This window comes from Grampus griseus (assembly GCF_964374135.1).
Source record: "Grampus griseus genome assembly, chromosome: 11".
Taxonomy (NCBI): domain Eukaryota; kingdom Metazoa; phylum Chordata; class Mammalia; order Artiodactyla; family Delphinidae; genus Grampus; species Grampus griseus.
This window is the reverse complement of record NC_139005.1, coordinates 30,893,969-30,910,414: the sequence shown is the minus strand read 5'-3', so window position 1 is coordinate 30,910,414 and position 16,446 is coordinate 30,893,969. Positions and strand designations below refer to the sequence as shown.

Here is a 16,446-nt window from a genome sequence, read left to right as displayed (position 1 = left end):
TTATTTACAAAACAGAAATAGAGTCACAAATGTAGAAAACAAACTATGGTTACCACTGGAGAAAGAGGGGGAAGGGATAAATTGGGAGATTGGGATTGACATATACACACTACTGTATGTAAAATAGATAACTAATAAGGACCTACTGTATAGCACAGGGAACTCTACTCAATACTCTGTAATGACCTATATGGGAGAAGAACCTAAAAAAGAATGGATGTATAACTGATTCATCTTGTTAAACTAACACAACATTGTAAATCAACTACACTCCAGTAAAAATTTTAAAAAATAAAATAAGAATTTAAAAAATAGTAGACAGTAGCCATTGATGAATCAATGAGACTTAAATGTATTCAAACAAATTTTATTTTTGAAATACTATGAAAAAGTTGACTAATATCCAGAAACTGTAGATTGTAACTATGGAAATATCCAGCTTGATTGAATACATTGCTCAGATGCCAACTGTTGGATTTGGGTAAAGCTAACTTGTTTTGGAATGGCTTAAAAGCTAGGCAAAGCCGTGTTTCAGAATGTATCTTCAGGATTTTAATTTTGTCACATTTCATAGATGATTTGCCAGGAGTATTTTGCTTCCTTTGTTTTAAGGGCCGCTTTAAAGCAATCTTCTGATACAGCTACTGATGTTTCCCCCGGAAAAGAAATGTCCTATGAGAAACCTGTCACTTTAAACATACCAGACATATCTCCCATTGTGTATCAACAAGTTGGCATTATGATTTTTTAGAGCCAGTTTCCAGAGTATTCATTTGGAACAAAATGAGTCTATAGAACCTAACTAGGCACATTGTGCTGGAGGCTTACCAAAGAGTATACCTTTCTAGGAACCACAAAGGCATTCTTTGTGTACATCATGTAAGTTTCTTATCTCCTTACCAGATGCCAGATAAACTGATATATTCTTACTCCTTGTGTCTTTGAAGAAGTTCTTTACTTGTACCAGATTTTTGCCATTATATCACATTTTCTTTAGTATATGTAGCAGTTCTCTTTATTCTTTTAAGTACATAAATTTACAACGTATGGTAACTTCTGATTCATTCCATGGATTTGGAGCTTTATCCTTGGTAGTTTTAGTGAAACTACCAGCTGTCAACTGTCCCTAGGAGTGGGGTACATTCAACTTTTAAAGGCTTCAGCCCTCTATTCACTTGCTTGAGTATTTCTTCTTACTGATACAAAGTTAAAAATGGATTCATCTGAACACAGTCTGTATATTGTGATCCTTTAAATAGTTTGCATTGATTCCCATCTTAACTTGGTGTTATTAATAGTTATTCCTGGTCTGTTTTAGTCGGGTAGATACTTTTCTATATGAATAACTGTGTTTCTTTGAATAACTAACAACAATTGTTTTATTCTTGCCTCCCAGGTACTACAGTGCAACCATTCTGCAGATGTCTGGTGTTGAAGACGACAGACTTGCAATATGGCTGGCTTCAGTTACAGCCTTCACAAATTTCATTTTCACACTTGTGGGTGTCTGGCTTGTTGAGAAAGTGGGTCGCAGAAAGCTTACGTTTGGTAGTTTAGCAGGTAGGTGCCGAAGAATTCAGTTATAAACTTTTCTCTAATGATGACAAGTTAACCTTTTAAAATACAGTACCACTTCTGATATAGTTTTCATAACTAAATAATAGAGTTCCTCTGAAAATTTTTTAATAAGAACTTATTATGATATATAACTAGAAATTAGAATTGTAATAACAATTTGAACCTACTGAGGGTAGCATTTTGCTGTTATTATTTTGAGTTTTGCTCAAAGGTACAAAATGGAAAAGAAAACTTGGTATTCATAAACTCAGTTTTTAACATAGTTTTTTAAATTTGGGATAATGTGGAAGTAAATTTGGAGCATTTTTTTTCAAAGTTCTTTCAACAGTGGAACATTAGAACCATATAATTTCTTCACAAAGCAGGGACAGACACTTTTTGTGTTTGAACAAGGCCTAAATCCTAGTGTAAATTCTGGTTGGTTAAGTATGTTTCCTATGATAACTAAATAAGAAAAACCCTTCTCACATTCAAGTATTGTTTGTCTTTAAGTCCCACCCATTCCATTTATTATTTCTCTGTAATGCAAGGGCTGTTTCACTTGCCAAAATGAGACCCATCTCTGTCATTGTCTTCACATGTTTGCATCATATAATTTTCTAATCTTTTTCAAATATACAAGCAGATTCCTACTTATCAATTAGCTGTCCTCTAATAGCTCCTTTATAAGTTTATTTAGAGTAAGAATATATTTTTCTATTAAAATGTAAAGATTCCAGGCCTGCATTAACTAAATTCTATTTTAACTAAATTATACCTAAAACACTGATCTAGGGCTTCCCTGGTGGCGCAGTGGTTGAGAGTACGCCTGCCAATGCAGGGGACATGGGTTCGTGCCCCGGTCCAGGAAGATCCCACATGCCGCGGAGCAGCTAGGTCCGTGAGCCATGGCCGCTGAGCCTGCGCGTCCGGAGCCTGTGCTCCGCAACGGTAGAGGCCACAACAGTGAGAGGCCCGCGTACCGCAAAACAAACAAACAAACAAAAAAAAAAACCACTGATCTAATAGAACTGCTGAAGGCAGTTGTCCCAGATTTTGATGAGAAAATACATTTGGAGTTTCATACTGTTATTAAGAGCACATACTCCCTCTGACCCTTAACTCCAGAAGGAAGAGTGGAATGCTTCCGCCCTCTGTTCTTTCCTTGAGTGGAAGCCTTGAGTTCAATAATGTAAGTTGAACTGCAGTATCAGCACTGAGGAGAAGGCAGGGGGAAGACTGCCTGATTAAAAGGCAAAGGTAATCGCAACAGCCAATGTATATAGGGAAGCGGGAGGGTAAGTGAGGAAAGGTGAGGGACAAGTGAGGGTTAAAAACCACATATTTCTAAACCTGTTCAAGGAACCAGAAGTGTTTAGGCCCAGAAAAAAGACTAAACAGATACCTAATAGATATTCTCACAGATGGTAGCTGTTATGAGGACAGATTTTTTACTTAATATAAGAAAAATATTCCTAATAATCAGAGCTATCCAACAATGAATTGGGCTGCCTCATTAGGATGGTAAACTCTCCACAAAAGGGTAGATGGCCATCAGGCAGTGATGTGCTAGAAACAAATTCCTACAGTGGGTTGAAAGTTGGATTTGCTGATGCCTGAGGTTCAGGTCAACTCTAAGAAGAGGTAATAGTTGCTTTAAAGTTTTTTAAATGGACACACTTTCTTTGACAGGGCATTAGTATACTGCTACCTCAAGAGGCCTATTTTTTAAATAGAATTTCAGGTCTTGAATTTGGGATTTGGGTTTTGAGATTTGGAGAAAAATGCTGATTTTTGAGATGGGGGAAAATGCTTTTTACTAGCAGCCTCTGTCCCTTCGTTTGTTGTATTCCAGGATTTTGAGGCATTATAGATATAAAGCCAGACTGTTTGGTTTGAATTGTGTGATATTGAGCAAGGTTCTATTTTCTCATTTTTAAATCGGGGTTAATTATAGTCCCCACTTCATAGGGTTGTAATGAAGACTAAACACATTTATACATGTATAACATTTCAAGCAGTGCCTGACACAGACAGTAAAATGCCCAAAGCATTTAGCTATCACAGTAGTGTTACTGCCAAAGAGTGATTCTTTGTTGTTTTAACCATAATGTAAAATCAACTTGCATCAGAATCCAGGAACTTTCCTGAACTCCTCTTGCTGATGTCATGTTTCACCCTTCCACGTAGGTCCTCTGCCCCAAGGATTTCCAGAGCCCATCCTTGACTATTAAAATAAAGTATTAAGACTTGGGGGAAAGACCAAGAGATTCCAGGGACGGCCTTTATGAGCAACCTGGAGGCACTTTTCTTTCCTGCAGAATTAAGAGGTTGTCATTAAATTTGTAATATTTACAAGAAAGACCAGTTCTGTTAGCAAGCTTTGAAAATATTAAAAGCCACAAAATGTCCTACCTTTAAATTATTCATGGACTATATATTTTGTATTTCTTTATGTAAAGAATTTCTTTGTCTGGGTCTAGCTAAATACAGTTTATTTGTAGTACTTTTTAAAGAATTAGCACCAAAAAATATTTTTTTAAGAATTTATTTTTAAATTTTAAAGAAATTAACTTGATATGTTTTTCACTATTTTTCACCTAATAAAATAAATCATAATATATTTGATATTCTACCATTGCTAAGTATTAGAATACTGTTCTATTTAAAATTTCTTAGATTAGCCTAGAATTTTTTAACTTCAAAAGTTTTATTCCCTATTTTGTGTTTTTATTATGGTTTATTTTATTATATTGGGTGAAAAATAATAAAAAAAAAGTCAAAATAACTTTTTCAATAGGAACTTGTTCTTTAAAAATTACTAAAAATAAACTGTATTTAGTTAAACCGGGACAAAGAAACTCTTTATACAAAGAAATGTAAAATATATAGTCCATGAATAGTTTTAAATGTAGGACATTTTGTGGTGTTCTGACTTTTAATATTTTCAAAGCTCCGTAAGAGAACTGGTCTTTCTGGTAAATATTGCGAATTTAATGACAACCTCTTGATCCTTTTAATAGAGGAAGGCTTATATCTATGTAGCTTTATTGCTTATAAATCAGAAAGCCAGAAACACTGTGTTATTTTCTGCCAGATATTTTGGTAGTGGAATATTTCCTAAAACATTACTCACAGGCTGTCTTCATCAGAGTTGCCAGGGATACTTATTTTAAATTGTGAATTCTTGGGACCCAACCCCAGATCAACTAAATTAGAATCTCTGAAGATGAGGTCTGGAATATGTGCACGTGATACTTACGCACAAAAAGTGTGCTCTGTTAGAGTCTTAGGGAGGGAAATTATTTTTTTCTGAGTATTTACTAATAATCCAAACCCTGTACCAGGTAATTAAGGTAACTTATTTCATCAGATGTTTTTGAGAATGCTATTTATCCAACACACTTCACCTCCTATGGAGAACTTTTTTTTTTTTTTTTTGCGGTACGCGGGCCTCTCACTGTTGTGGCCTCTCCCGTTGCAGAGCACAGGCTCCGGACGCGCAGGCTCAGCGGCCATGGCTCACGGGCCCAGCCGCTCCGCGGCATGTGGGATCGTCCTGGACCAGGGCACGAACCCGCGTCCCCTGCATCAGCAGGCGGACTCTCAACCACTGCGCCACCAGGGAAGCCCTGGAGAACATTTTTATTAGGAAAATGATATCAGAATTCCAAAATATGACAGTATACTTGGTTAAGAGGGACTCTTCTCTTAAAATATAAAGAATGTCCTCAACCTACCCAGTACAGTGGAGAAGATCCTTTCATACAAGGCCTTCCTATATTGGACTCAAATCTAGGTTGCAATAATGGATCATTGGCAACAACTATAACAACTTTAAATACCAACAAGTGACTGATAAAACATCTGTAATTTTGTTAAATTGAAGGAAATAGATAATTCAAGTAGTCTTAAGCCTTAAAGATATATGAGTATATGAAGGGCGAGGTGATCGTTTTAAAAATTTATTCCATAAATAAAGTCATATAAGACACCATTCCCTTCCCTTAAGGAGTTTATCATCTCATAAGGATTTTTACCCTGTCTGGGTATCACAATCACCTGTGGAGTCATGTTATCGGATCCCCATTTTCTGGAGACTGATTCAGAGGTTGAGGTACATTCTAAAGATTTGCTTTCCAATAGGAAGCCAGGATTGAGGAACACTACTATATGTAATAAAGTAAAGGAATGTACTGACTTTTAAAAGATTTCCATCCCCAATGGGTCAAAATAAAAATAAATTTTTGTTTAAGAAGGATAAACCTTCAACTATTTAGGGATTTTTTATATCCAAAATGGTTTTTTCCCCCAAATTTTGCAAGTTGGTTGGACTTTTTTAGAGATGGATCCAAGAGATATAATATCCATACTGCAGAACTCTCATCTAGTATATTTGTCCCATACTAACCCCATGACCTCAACTGAATAGTCTTAACATGTTTTGTTGTTTTCTTCAAAAATAGCCAGTATTGCAAAAATCTGTGGTACTATGGGATCTGCTCTATGCCAGGCACTAGAATTGAACATATATTAGTATGTGTTAGGTACACCATCTAAGAGTTTACAGCTTATCACAGACAAGTTATTTAAGTAGTGTTATGAAAGAAGAGTATCATCTTTCCTTCACATCCAAAAGTATCAACTTTTCCAGGTTGAAACAAATTTTACCTGTCGCATGACAATATTCTGTGGAGGTAATTTGGGAAAATACTTAGGGACCCAGCTTCTTTCATAGACACAGTAACAGTAAAACTCATGGTTTATTTTGCTTTGTTTGAGGAGAGAGGGATAATTTTTATTTACAGGCCTAATATATCTTTTCTCTTTCTAAGAGACAGACTTCTGTTTTGTTTCCCAATTCAGGGCTTGGTAGTTTTTTGAGAAAGTAATACCTCAAACTATTCCTACTTCTGGTTTGAATTTTAAGCCAACCGGGGGAAAATGAACTGTGATTTCAGATTCATGCCTCTTCAAGCCTGGTGTGGTAAAATGGCTTCTGATCTTTTCTTCAAGCCTCCTCCCCCTTTTTCAACTTTTTTCTAGAGTTTTAAAAATATGCTGCTGCTGCTGTTTCTAATGATAATTATAGTACAATAATTAACATTTTTTAGCATTATAAAAATCTTTCAAATGTACTGTGATATTTAAAATTCACTGTAATTCTGCAAGGTGAGTATTCTCACTAAGCCCCAGTTTCAGCAGACAGAATTGAATTTTGGAAAGGTCGTGTGTTTTGTCCAAGATCACTGAGTCAAGAAACAGCAGAGCTAGGACTTAACCACAGTGCTTAACTTGACACATCCCCTCTACCTTAAACACAAACCTATTATGTAATCCAATTGCACTTTCACAGTGCATCCCAAAGTTGTTCTTTTGTCCATTTAAAAAATATTTTTGGTCATTCTTAAATTACTTTCCCATTTATCTAATAGAAACTTTACTGCTACATAAATGACCTCCCTGAATTCCATATTATAAACATGTTGCCTCATTCAAATAAATTGTACAAAGGCAGCCATATTTTCTTTCTCCTTTCTTCCCATGACCCTTTTTTTAATCCTTACAATGGCTGGAACAATAGTCAGAAATTTGAAAACTTTCTTATTTACTATCAGTATTTCTATCAGGGACTCAAAACTGAGCTTTTTAAGTGGTACATATAATCACATTCTGTACCTTAAAATCAAAGACAAATATTCCACTTCCAAGTGCCAACAGGGAAGACAACTGAATATATGTGTTATGTCATTTCTGACGTTTTAAGTCTTTACAAAATGCCACTCCTTTTTAATGAGAAGTACTCTTTCAACTACTTTTGATATATTTAGTTTGTTACTTTTTAGTTTACTTATTTGGGTCTTAGCCGATTGAATGACATTAGAACAATTTTCTTGGTAATGAAAGGAACACTTGGTGTAAATCTGTTACCTTTCATACTTCTAACATATTAGGCACTCAATAATGTTGGTTACATTAATTGATTTTGAGACAGCAATCCAAGATGGTGTTTGTTTAGAAAGTTATTAACGAACCTACTGCTTGGCTAGCAAATGTATTTGATTTGAATTTTACTCTTGTCATTTCTCACAGTGAATATTCTAGTGAGTTTTTATGACTATATATATGTGTAAGGATCATTTTTTTTAATCCAATGAAGATAGATCAAGGTATTTTTTTAGAGATATATCTTGCCAAACCCAGTCCACTTTGGAAGAATGTTGTCAATTCTTCTCTGATATAAAACTTTTTTTCTTCTTTCCTTTTTTTTTTTTTAGGTACCACCGTAGCACTCATTATTCTTGCTTTGGGATTTCTGCTATCAGCCCAGGTTTCTCCACCCATCACTTTTAATCCAATAGCTCCTTTAGATCAGAACACTTCTTGCACAAGATACAGGTGAGATTTTATAATGGTCCCCTTCCTTAACCTAACTCTGGTAACTTTTTTGTTTTGCTTATAACTTTCCTAAAATAGGAAAGGTGAGTAGGAGCTTGCTAGGTATCCAGACTTAATGGTGGAAAGGAAGAAAATGGGAAAGGTGTTAGGGAGGGACCACCAGGAAGAGAAAGAGAATATACAAAGAGCAACGTGTGCAAATGCATGCTTAAGGAAAAGTGAGTTATTAGACACAATTTTGGTGATGTTTCTCTGGAAGTTGAAAGTGTATATATTGATACAGAATCTAAGCAGGAATACTGTGAAACTATTTTATATCGTATATGACTCGGTGACATCTACATTCTAGATGAAATAAAGAACTTTCATCAGTAATTAAACTTTTCCATGATGTACATGTCTGATACAGTTGTTTATCATCTGGATATGCTAGCAATTAATCTTCACTGTGTTCCACAGGTATCGCCTCATTCACTTAAGCAGAAAATAATGTTTCCTCTCACTACTAGGTTTCTTGCAGAGCAATAGAAAGTGGAAAGAGCTTGTAGAAGAGAGTGTTTTAATGGTCAGCTGCAGGTTTAAGAGCTCATTAAGTTTAACAGTTTACACCCTATGTGATAGATTGATAGATGGAGAAATGGATGGATGCATACATGGGCTGACAGATGGACTGAAGAATGAGCAGGTGAATTAATTAAAGATTGAATTATTGAACAGATCAATTAATAAATTTGTCAGGAGAGTTTCAAAGTTTTTTACTTCATTTTAGTGGCTGGAAAGGCTAGCGACCCCTTTAAAATATATGGATAGAATAGCTTTAAAAACAAAAAATGACATTCCTTCAGCTACAACTAACCAGACATAAGTCTCAAATTAATGGGTAAATGATTTATTAAGTCATACTCCTAGGTGAAATTAAAACATTACATTGATATACTTAATTCCACTTGGAATCACTAGGAGCTTCTCATTGAACAGAATTTATGGTGCCTTCTCATTACAACAATGAGGAAGACATATATTATTATGTCTTTCTGGTTGCTAATTGTGATATCCACTTGCCTTTGGAAATGAATAGTTTATATGTTTATCGCTTTACTGGTTTTTTTTGTTAACAGGCTTTATGTTCTAAAGGAGATTGAAAGGTGTCTTAAAAGAAGTTACCCTTAGCATAGACTATTTCTGGATGTAGTGATCTTTACTTTCTTTGGACATATCACCTCAACTGCTAGAAAGATGATAGACCATTGCTAGAATTCTGCATGCTCTAATTTTATTTTTCTTGACAGATATTTTAAGTTAAATGTTTTTTAACACAGTTACCTCTAACAAATTATTAAAAAATACTATTGTTTGAGCAACTTAGAATACCCTCTAGATCTGATGTCTGATTTAGATGCAGCAATTTAGATTCAGAATAAGATTGACTGACACACTATCAGGTCAACTAAAGGCAGAAAGTCAGCCAGAGAATATGAAAAGAAATTTTTATGAAGTTCTGATATAGGAAAGGAATAACTAACTTTTTAATGATTTACATAATGAAATAGTTTTCCTGACATCGACTTTTAAAATTTAAATAAAAATATTTATTACCATAGTATAGTTCATTGCACAGCAATTTATGATCATCAGTCTATTAATCCTCCTGATCCATCTAAGTTATTATCATCTACCTACCAATATAGGTAAGTGACAATAAGATACTATCACCTACCAATATAATATAAAGTTGTAGTGGAGTGAGAGAAGTGGTACAACCTAATTTTATTCTTATCACAAAAATGGGCAGCAATTTTTGAAAACAGAACCAAATTTTAGATGTCCTCTGGGAGTCACTGAGTATGCAAAACACTTATGTCTTGTGTGCTTTCTTTCAGAGTAACATATTAGGCTTTGTGAGAATTTGATAACATGTATTTATAGTCTGAGTGATTTTATAAAATATATCTGCAGTCCCCTTACTGATTTTGTTGTTGTTAAAACTGTCTATACACATTTCCCATTTCTTTACAATAAACATGAAACATACAATATACAGCATATATGAAAGTTGTTAAGAGAGTAAATCCTGAGTTCTCATCACAAGAAAAAGATTTATTTTATTTCTTTAATTTTGTATCTATATGAGATGATGGATGTTCACTAAACTTACTGTGATACTCATTTCATGATGTATATAAGTCAAATCATTATACTGTAAACCTTAAACTATACAATGCTTTATGTCAGTTATATCTCAGTAAGACTGGAAGAAAAATAAAGATTAAAAAGGAGATAAACATGAAAGAGTCATGTTTGCCTGACCTTAGGATGAGTAATGTTCATGCTGTAAGTATAGGTGGTATGTTTTCCTCTTGGAATGATCCTATAGGAAAATTGAACAAAGAAAACAGATTTAAAGGGAGAGATGGTTTAGTATCTATCTTTTTTTTTTAACATCTTTATTGGAGTATAATTGCTTTACAATGGTGTGTTAGTTTCTGCCTTATAACAAAGGAGAGATGGTTTAGTATCTTTTTTTTTTAAATTTTATTTATTTTAATTTTTGGCTGCATTGGGTCTTCGTTGCAGTGCGCGGGCTTTCCCTAGTTGTGTCGATGGGTTTCTCGTTGCAGTGGCTTCTCTTGTGGAGCACGGGCTCTAGGCGCGCAGGCTTCAGTAGTTGTGGTGCATGGGCTCAGTAGCTGTGGCTTGCAGGCCCTAGAGCACAGGCTCAGTAGTTGTAGCGCCCGGGCTTAGTTGCTCTGCAGCATGTGGGATCTTCCCGGACCAGGACTTGAACCCGTGTCCCCTGCATTGGCAGGCAGATTCTTAACCGCTGCGCCACCAGGGAAGCCCGATCTTTTTTTTTTGTTTAACATTTTTATTGGAGTATAATTGCTTTTCAATGGTGTGTTAGTTTCTGCTTTATAACAAAGTGAATCAGCTATACATACACATATACCCCATATCTCTTCCCTCTTGCGTCTCCCTCCCTCCCAGCCTCCCTATCCCACGCCTCTAGGTGGTCACAAAACACCAAGCTGATCTCCCTGTGCTGTGTGGCTGCTTCCCACTAGCTATCGGTTTTACATTTGGTAGTGTATATATATCCATGCCACTCTCTCACTTTGTCCCAGCTTACCCTTCCCCCTCCCCGTATCTTAAGAACATTGTATACTATTGGTGGGAGTGTAAACTTTTCTCCATTTTGGAAATTAATATACTTTTACCTAATAAAACTTAAATATATAGGCTCCTCTATTCAGCGCCTCCACTTGTAGAAATCTGTATTCTACAATGACTAGTATGTAATGCATTCTGACTAGAGTAGAGTAGAAGATTTAAGAAAGTGGATGGTTCAGGAACAATGGTTGTTCTTTATTTTAATTCAATAAATATTGATTGTGTGACATCACCAGGTAGGTTAGAACCAAAAATATTGTAGGTTGGGGCTCACTAATGACTTTGGACCCAAGACATTGACTACCCTAAATAATTTCTAATAAGAACTTACCCTTTTTAGAATTTTTAATTTTTTAATTGATGATACTTTGTTCCAAGTCCTGGTTAGATTTTGTGAACCAAATGTATTAAAGAACACCTTTCAGATCCACTTTCCTGCAGCTAAAACTGTGTACAGTCACAGGGTGCCAACTAAGGCTAGGAGAAATAACTCTAGTGAGGGTATCCTCTGAATCATATATCCATATAAGAACACACATGCATACTCCTAATATGGCCTTAAGCTCCATGCTTTCAAATTACTAATAAACATATTTTCTTATGAGAGCTATCCAAGCTTTGAGGATTCAAACGTTTCCTATGTGACACTTCCCTCGAATCTTTGACTTTTTATTATTTGTAAGTATGATCTCATTATATTCAAACCCTTCAAAGTAAACATATATCTTAAAGTATACAGCTGTAGAATTGCAAGGTACTCTTGTCCTAGGGCTTTCATCACATTGCCACTAATTCATTCATTCATGCATACATTCATTTAAAAAATATTTTGGAGCACCTATTCATAGGATTATAGTAAGGATGAATTAATATATGGAAAGCACCTAAAACAGAGCTCAGCACATAATAAGCACTCAATAAATATTATAGACATTGTTATCATCCATAAAACCTATAATAGGAGATGAGATTGTGATGATGGGTAGAAATCTTTCCCATCTTTTGAAGAAGAGGAGTTTTAAGCAGTATTAAGTAGTGTTTTAATTTTAAGCAGTTTTAAGTCATGACTTGACCAGATTTTCTATTCTAAACTTTCTCTCTGGGGCACAGTGAGCACATGTTGATATAGGCAGACTGATTATTAGAATTGTCTATGAGAGAGATTGATAATTGCCTGGACTATGAAGGTGATACTCAAGAGAAATAGGTAGACATATTCTAGATATATCTAAGAGAGAAAAATCAACAAGAATTAAAAATAAGTAATTGATTAACTATGAGCAACCAGGTAGAGTAGATCATGGAAATGAGTTGGGGTAATTGAAGGAGAAATTGACTAAAGGGACTGTGCCTCTGATTCACTGCTCTTTTTGCTATTAATGTTTTTCATTTGAGTCTTACCTGAACCATCTGAGGAGGTACTTAAAGCTACCCGTCCCTCACTCCCACAGATCTGCCTCACCAGGACAGTGGAGAGAAGGTGATTCCAGTACATCTTTCATTAAGAACCACTGCCATACGCTTCAGTATTATTTATTTATTTATTTATTTATTTATTTATGTATTTATTTTATTTACTTTTGGCTATGTTGGGTCTTCGTTGCTGTGCACGGGCATTCTCTACTTGCAGCGAGCGCGGGCTACTCTTTGTTGCAATGCGCGGGCTTCTTTCTCATTGCGGTGGCTTCTCGTTGCAGAACACGGGCTCTAGGCGCACGGGCTTCAGTAGTTGTGGCTTGCGGGCTCTAGAGCACAGGCTCAGTAGTCGTGGCGCACGGGCTTAGTTGCTCCACGGCATGTGGGTTCTTCCTGGACCAGGGCTCAAACCCGTGGCCCCTGCATTGGCAGGTGGATTCTTAACCACTGCACCACCAGGGAAGCCCGCTTCAGTATTTTTTAACTGCGTAACTGCCAGCTTCTTTCTTTCCTTTTTTTTTCTTCTTGAACATTATTAAACCAAGAGTATAAAAATAATCAATGTGGCTCTTTTTCTATAGAGTAATATTTTCATATTTCCCTCTCTAAATGAAGTTTCCAAATATCCAAGTTGACAAACCGTTCCTTCATCTATAGACCTCCCTATGGTGGTGACACTAGTTTTGAGAAACTGTATATGCCTAACTAATTATAATTAGTCTCTTCAAAGTTCATTTACAATAAAAAACAATTTTGCATTCATACACTTTTCTTCTCCTTTTGCCAACCTTGTGTGATTGAGCACATGTTATTGGCATTAGCACTATGAGACTGTTAGATTCAATCATAAAACTCTTATCTGACCTTAGAAATGTGCAGAAACCCTATTACCCCCCTTTTTTTTCAGTATTTGGCATCCTGCTGACTGATAATGTGTTTGTTTCTAATAATTCTTAGCAACTTGACAATGAATATAGTGTTATACTGTGAATGAGACTTTTACTTTTGTTGAATTTTGTTTTCTAAAACTTATTGATTTCTTTTAAAAATAACATATTTTAATTTTTTTTGGCCTGATGGTACAGGCTAATAGGCCTGAGGTTAATATTAATAAAACTACGGAAGAAAATATGCTATATCTGTTGAATAATATCCACAGACTTAAGGTAAAGATAAACGTAATTAAATTAGTTGAAAGGGAAAATGAGATTTGAAACAAAAAGCCCACATAACCTTATCATGTACCTTTATCTCCAAATAATTGTACATGTCTTTTGCTAGCACTTAAATACCCAGTACCGAATTTGACATCTGGATAGGAGGATGGTGGAAGTTGACCACTTATGGGACATATTCATTGAGTTCCTCATGACCTTTTTATCTTGATGCCTGGGCTTTTGGCCGAGGACCTGCCAAGCCCCCACAGTGGCAAGATCCCCTACTCAAACCTTATTTTCCACAGTCAAGAAGTGCTTTTCGGGAAGCCTTAAAGACAAAAAAGAAGGCTTTTTATTTTAGGTTTGCAAAGAGTGGGGGAAGAGCATTCCAGGAAGAGGGGACATCATGTATACAAGCCCTGAGCATGAGCAAGAGAACAGCACAAAGATAGACTAGATGGCAGGCCAGTGACAGACCACACTGGGACCCTCATAAACCATGAGAATTTTAGACAGCATCAGAATACTGAGAAGCCTTTAAAGAATGATAAGAATGATTTAATCAGATTTGTGTTCCTAAAAGATCACTCTGGCTGCTTAGGAGAATTGATTAGAGCAGGACAAAGGGCAGCGAAGGGAGATCAGATAAAAGAAATCAGTAGCCTAGGTAAGAAAATAATGCAGCCTCGGGCTTCCCTGGTGGCGCAGTGGTTGAGAGTCCGCCTGCCGATGCGGGGGACAGGGGTTCGTGCCCAGGTCCCACGTGTCGCGGAGCGGCTGGGCCGGTGAGCCATGGCCGCTGGGCCTGCGCGTCCGGAGCCTGTGCTCCGCAACGGGAGAGGCCACAACAGTGAGAGGCCCGCGTACCGCAAAAGAAAAAAAAGGAAAATAATGCAGCCTTGACAGTGGCAGTGGAGACTCAAGAGATATTTTGGAGGGGGCTAACAGGGCTGGGTGATTGGATGAATGACATACAAGAACAGATGCTTTACGTGTGGTTAGGATAGTACTTATGTAACAGGAGTCTGGGGCTCTGAAATCTCACTGTAGCTCACTTCTTAGAACACAATTTCAAAGATATAAATCAGGAGAGCCTTTCCCTTGCTTTCCAGTTAAGTACAGCAGTCCCATAATAAGAACAGTATTTGCTGTCACTTATACTTTTATTTCAAATATCATTTTTACTCCCTCTTGAACTCAAAAGACTTTTGAGAAAAGCTCTTTTGAACTTATCCATTTAGGTCTGAAGTAACACAAAGAGGTAAAGGGGAAAACGTATATCTCTGAAACTCAAGGACTTTTATTCTCTTTCTAGAGCTCTGATCATTACAATGAGTAAATAAAATCAACCTGGAATTTTGTTCACATTTCAAGTCAATCCACTCTAGAATATCATCCCTATTTTGTCCTATATTTTAAAAAGGAATACGTTATCCAGTCCTGTGACAGTGTTCTTGACAGTGAAATAGATGATTCTATCATTTTTGGAAGGTAAACTTTGAAAATTTATTTTAAACTGTGTAGGGGTACTTAATTTTTAGTGATTGATACTCAAAGCTCAGCGTATCTTGAGCATGCCATATTATTAAGTAGCTGATAATACAAATCAGTCCTTTATTCCCCTGCTTTTCACTTGATACATCTAGAGTAACTGGCATTTTTCTCCATGTGCATCTAAATTGCATAGTTACCAGTTTTTTTGGAAACCTGTTACTCCTTGGCAATTAACATTGATCATTATGTGAATTCTATGGTAACTTCATCATAGAACAAAATTTTTTGAAATGATGTTGTAATTACAACCAACTTGCCGGTAGATAATAAAGTTTCCACCCTTCACAGAGGTTAAAAATGATATTGTAATTACAACCAACTTGCCGGTAGATAATAAAGTTTCCACCCTTCACAGAGGTTAAAAATGTACTGCTCATTTTTATAATTATCAGTGAATCATAAAGTCTTTGCCAGTAGCCCAGATGAGGGTCAGAATTTAATTTTTTAAGCTTCTTATTCCCTTTTCTTTTGTTTGATTTTGATTTTTATATGATAAATGCATGCTGATTAGTCTTATCAAATCAGGAATAAAAATTATTTCATTGAGAGAACTTTTAGCATTTTCTAGTTCATTCATTTTGAAAGCAAAGGAAATCCTTATTTTATTTAAATTGATTAGTATTTATATGAATGTTTAACTTTGTGGGACCTAAATATTTAGTTCTTCCTGATTTTTAATTTTTATCATTGTGAAATTGATTTGTGACTATGTCACGTATCTTCACAGAATTTTAGTATAAAATAATAAACGTTTGAAATTTAAGATAGTAATTTATCCCTCAAGACAATAAATCCCTCAAATCTTGGCCCGTGTAATCAAATTCAGCAAGAAAGTATATTATCCTTACTCATATATGGTATACAATTGTGCGTTGTATTATAGAAAAACCACAAGTAAATGAACGTATAAATTCTTGGCAGTTAACACGTACTAATATTTACACAGTTATAACTCTTTGTTAACTTTATTTTCATCTTTCATATTATATAAGTGTATAATGTATGTGTGTGATGGCTTGCTATAAATTATAAAAATAAACTTCAGAAATCTAAACAGGCTAAATTTAATATTACTGCTTTTCATCTTGCAAATGTGTGTACCAAAGTGGTCTTACATTCTTATGCAAACTGAGAGTGACATTTTCAGTTCAACTGCAGAAGAATTACAAGAGGGGTTAGAGTGTTGTACTTTTTT

At 35.6% G+C, this 16,446-nt stretch overlaps 1 protein-coding gene across 1 annotated transcript in view; it reads left to right on the top strand.

The window, feature by feature from the left end:
• SLC2A13 (solute carrier family 2 member 13) overlaps positions 1–16,446 on the top strand; it is a gene marked incomplete at both ends in the record, with an annotated part of 424,910 nt that overhangs the window by 306,619 nt on the left and 101,845 nt on the right. The window contains 2 exons of the mRNA XM_082665776.1: positions 1,397–1,560; positions 7,836–7,956. Coding sequence (XP_082521902.1) covers positions 1,397–1,560; positions 7,836–7,956 — 285 coding nt within the window. The remainder of the gene's footprint in view (positions 1–1,396; positions 1,561–7,835; positions 7,957–16,446) is intronic.